Source organism: Drosophila persimilis, unplaced genomic scaffold (assembly GCF_003286085.1).
Source record: "Drosophila persimilis strain 14011-0111.01,24,50 unplaced genomic scaffold, DperRS2 tig00000622-arrow-arrow-pilon, whole genome shotgun sequence".
Lineage (NCBI taxonomy): Eukaryota > Metazoa > Arthropoda > Insecta > Diptera > Drosophilidae > Drosophila > Drosophila persimilis.
In genome coordinates, this window is record NW_020825326.1 from 2,364,360 (window position 1) to 2,368,332 (window position 3,973).

A 3,973-nucleotide genomic window follows, 5' to 3' on the forward strand; every position below is an offset into this window, starting at 1 on the left:
CGAGAGGGAATGAGTAAGCGCGTGGAATGGATTGCGTAGTCACTGCAATTGAATGTGCTCCTTTTGGCCATAATAAAGATCCGATCTGATCCAGATTCGGCAATCTGCTAGATATGATCACTCCATAGGATTCTGCGTTCGGTTTTCGCGTATTTTTTTTTTAATTCTGGTTGCATTTCACATAGAGGGACGTCCTTTCACAAACTATTGCGTTTTTCACATCAAGTTTACATTTTTCAACATCACTCAACCTTTTCAACTTTTCAGCATTATAAAGTCTGCTTGGCCTGAGGCGTGGCTAGGGGCGTGGCGGTAGCATTGGCCTGGCTTCGAAAGTAAGTTACCTGCTTTGTGGTTGTAGCATTATCATTTGCTCGGCTGGAGCTCAATGAGTGCAGAACGGATGCAGGAGCCAACCAAGGCATGCCGCCGAGGCTATGATTGCTTAAAGCTCAGTTCCCTACAAGGCTTTCCGCGGGATTGGCAACAGGGCAAGCAGTTAAATGTTTCTTTCGGATTTAACGCACTCGGCGATCCAGCGAGGCACCTCATTATGAGCCGGATAGGGATTCAATCGTCTCGTCGATTTCCACCTTCGGAAAAGTACACGTAATGAAGTCTTAATTAAGCTTCGGTCCTGGGATCACTGGAATTGATTATGGCAGTGACATGAGAATGGTAAATTCTGCTGTGCTTTACATGAGTTTCAATGAGTTGGCAGAATGCCAAAACAGCTTGCCGTGCTCCCCCGCTAAAGGGCGTACATAAGTCAATGCTCCCACGCTCCCAGCTATGAATCAGATGGTTCGGGAAGGGAAAAGGGTATGATTTGGGGTTGGTTATGTGACTCTGTAACTCTGCGCTTGGCAATCATTTCCAGAACAGCTTTTGCCTTTCACTTTTAACACATCCCGCAATTAATTTCCGTTTGATTGTTTGCCTCTGTCTGTTCTGTATCCCCCTTCCAGAAGTTGAGTTAATTGCATTGGGGCTTCTGCTCCGCTTAAGCTACGCTTAGCGCTGTTTCTATCTCGCTCTGCGCGATGTATTTACCGCTATAAATAAAGTTTTATAAAATGGAATATGGTTACTGGTGGGCTGAGGAGAGGAGGGAACTGCCATGTCAACAACTTTTGCGGTGGAACTTTTATTCCATTTTTAGCAGGCGATGACAGACATACACCCACACTCATACAGAGAGAGAGAGAAAGTCAGAGAGCTCAGTCTGTGGTACAGTTGTGTAAAGTATTTGGATATCAGTGTTGCCAGTAAAAATCTGTAAAGTTACTAAGAAAAGCATTAGCCCCGCCACCTGGTGGCCGGGTGGAAAGCAACAAGTGTTAGGGGCATCTGTCTTTAATCTGATGTGGTGCTTGAATCAGATGGCCGAAACCACAGCATTAAGCTAGCAATAGCTAGAAAATATAGCCAGCAGATATCGAAAAATAAATGAATCATGTTTCTAAGTGACCATAAATAAATCCTCCTTATTAATAAAAGTGCGGAATGTCGAATGTATATTACTGAGAACAGCTTAAACACTGGCTGGGATACCTGTTCAATTTTTTAAGATCTAGAAGTCATGAAAAGGGAAGTCAGAGACATTTTTTAGTCAAGACAAGGGCATTCATGTCAATTATATTTACAACACAGAATACACAAAACATATACGAACAATACGAGTAATAATTCGAACAATAAACCCGTCACCAGAAACTGAATATCAATACCGGCTTACTGCACCACACACCGCAGTAACCACACAGTATTTGAGGATTCATCGTTCGCGACAGAAAGGAGCACCATCTGCTGAGAGGCAATTGAAATTCAATTGGAACCCCTTGCAAGCAGCTTTTCTATCGAGGTGAGCCAGAAACTGAGTGTGTGTAGCCGAGACTTGATCTCATCTGCCGTTTTTCGCCACTCAGCGCTTTCAGAATGGTTATAAATCTGAATCCAGCAACCCAAATCGATGCCTTTGGGCTCACCGTGGCCAGTGGGAGCGGTAACGGTGAAGGAAGCGGAGACGGAAATGGTAACCATAACTGGAACAATAACGGCAACAATAATGCAAGCCACATATCTGGCATCTCGAACAACATGATGGGCATCTTCAACCATGCCTTGATCGGAGGGGCCATGTACTTGCATGTTATCTATGTCGGTGAGATGATCGACAAGTGGGTAACCCTCGAGGAAGCCATGAACTTTTGCCATGACGCGGTAATTGCATATGTCCAGCTACAGCTGGAACTTTTCCAGAACTTGGCACTGGACTCGTTCGAGCCCATCTAATCGATCATGTGGTTTGCCATTTAACCATTGGCTTGGTTGTGAAAATTCATTGTAATAGTTTTCAGAATGATACAAATCAAAATTATTTGACTCTCAGCGGTCGCTTTCTGTTTTCGGATTAACAAAATTTCTACAAAATATATCGAATCTCGAAAATTCTCTGTAATGCACAAAGTTCAATCACTTCAAGTACAGTATTTTGGAAAGATAAATTCATTAACGGTTGATACACCAAATATAAATGAAGACATTATGAAACAAAATCCAGAAATAAACGTTTAAGCTCGTGTTGAGAAATTAGCTCCTTAGCTTTAATTCAATATTCATTTATATTATACATACATATGTACATATGTACATACCTTTCCCCATTCATATGCTAATCACTGTATTGTCCCGCTGAAGCTCCTATTTTTACGCGCATAGCTGTGTTGTTATTGCTCGTGTCCAAAACATAACTGTAACATTCTCACACGTATAGCCAAAGCCCGCAGCTGCACACGCATACATCGATGTGTGCCTTTTTGCATTGGTCCGTCGCATCGCATGATCGTTCAATTCCCTTTTGCTCGACTACTTTTCGTCGAGTTGAGGTCAGCAGAAAATTCGCGTCACAACCAACCGCCCGAGTGTCGCTGTACCGCCGCATGTCAACCCCCTCTAATCGTACAACCTGTTAACCGCCAATAGTACATAATCACTAGATATATTTAGTAAAACATATTAAAAAATCATACATCATATCTCATATTCTCGCTCGCTCTGTCTCTCTCTAACACACACGTTTCATGGTCCTCTTTGTCTGCACAAGTGTATTTCGTAATTTCGCCGCACCGGCTCCCGTCCCCGCAAAGGACGAAAATCTGTGGCATCCACAATTTTGAAGATATGAGAAAATAAAAATTAGAATCACAGAACGCACTCTTTGTCGTGTCGTTCAATATTAGTGTCGTCTGCCGGAGGTGAACCATACTGATTATGTACCGTGTATAAGTGTAGAGTGGCGGCCTTAGCAGCAACTCACAACGTTCCCCCTCGTTTTATATACATACATACATATATGAAAAGGGCCTCATTTTAACCGCCATAACCACAATCAGCTCGGGCCTTTAACAGAGCTTGTGGAAGCAGAGACAATGAGGGCAGAAGATAAAGCAGCGGTTCCGTATGGTGGAGTGAGCGAGAGGAAAAAATGCTTGCTAACATCGCTTAGTGAAGAAAAGGAGGAGTGGCTAGACGGAATGAAGAGCAGCAGATTTAATATAAGAGGAGTTGCGAATATGATAGGAGAGACGACCAGAAGAACAAACAGTTTTACATACACACTTGATCATAATAATAGGTACGCACATCTAACTTTAACGCATAATAAACTTTAACATAACAGAAAAATATTTTATTCAATATTTTAAACTTAAAATTAGTTCTCAATTATTCTTAAAGTATTTGTTTTCAATAAAATAAACTTTATTATGTAATAATGTTATAAAAGACACGAGATCAATTTGTACTTCAGAGTCAATTTTAGGCTGATCAAAATAATAGGAATACTTCAAGTGTTGTAATGTAAAAATCTTGTCAATTGATTAAATATTTTTTTATAAGCTAAGTTTGTGGGTAATTTGTAAAATCCACTGTATCTCGCCCTGTTTTTGGGGCCCACACCGACGCCGAACCA

General features: G+C 41.6%; 1 protein-coding gene across 1 annotated transcript; it reads left to right on the plus strand.

Moving 5' to 3' along the window:
* The first annotated feature begins 1,693 nt into the window (after window positions 1–1,693).
* On the plus strand, window positions 1,694–2,595 carry LOC6602608. The gene is made up of 2 exons (XM_002027597.2): window positions 1,694–1,864; window positions 1,929–2,595. Exon 2 carries the CDS (start codon window positions 1,939–1,941, stop codon window positions 2,293–2,295), a length of 357 nt encoding a protein of 118 aa, XP_002027633.1. The 5' UTR covers window positions 1,694–1,864; window positions 1,929–1,938; the 3' UTR covers window positions 2,296–2,595.
* Window positions 2,596–3,973: the final 1,378 nt, after the last annotated feature.

Coding starts and splice junctions, on each gene's coding strand:
- LOC6602608 (XM_002027597.2), top strand. CDS start 1,939: ATGGTTATAAATCTGAATCCAGCAACCCAAATCGATGCCTTTGGGCTC.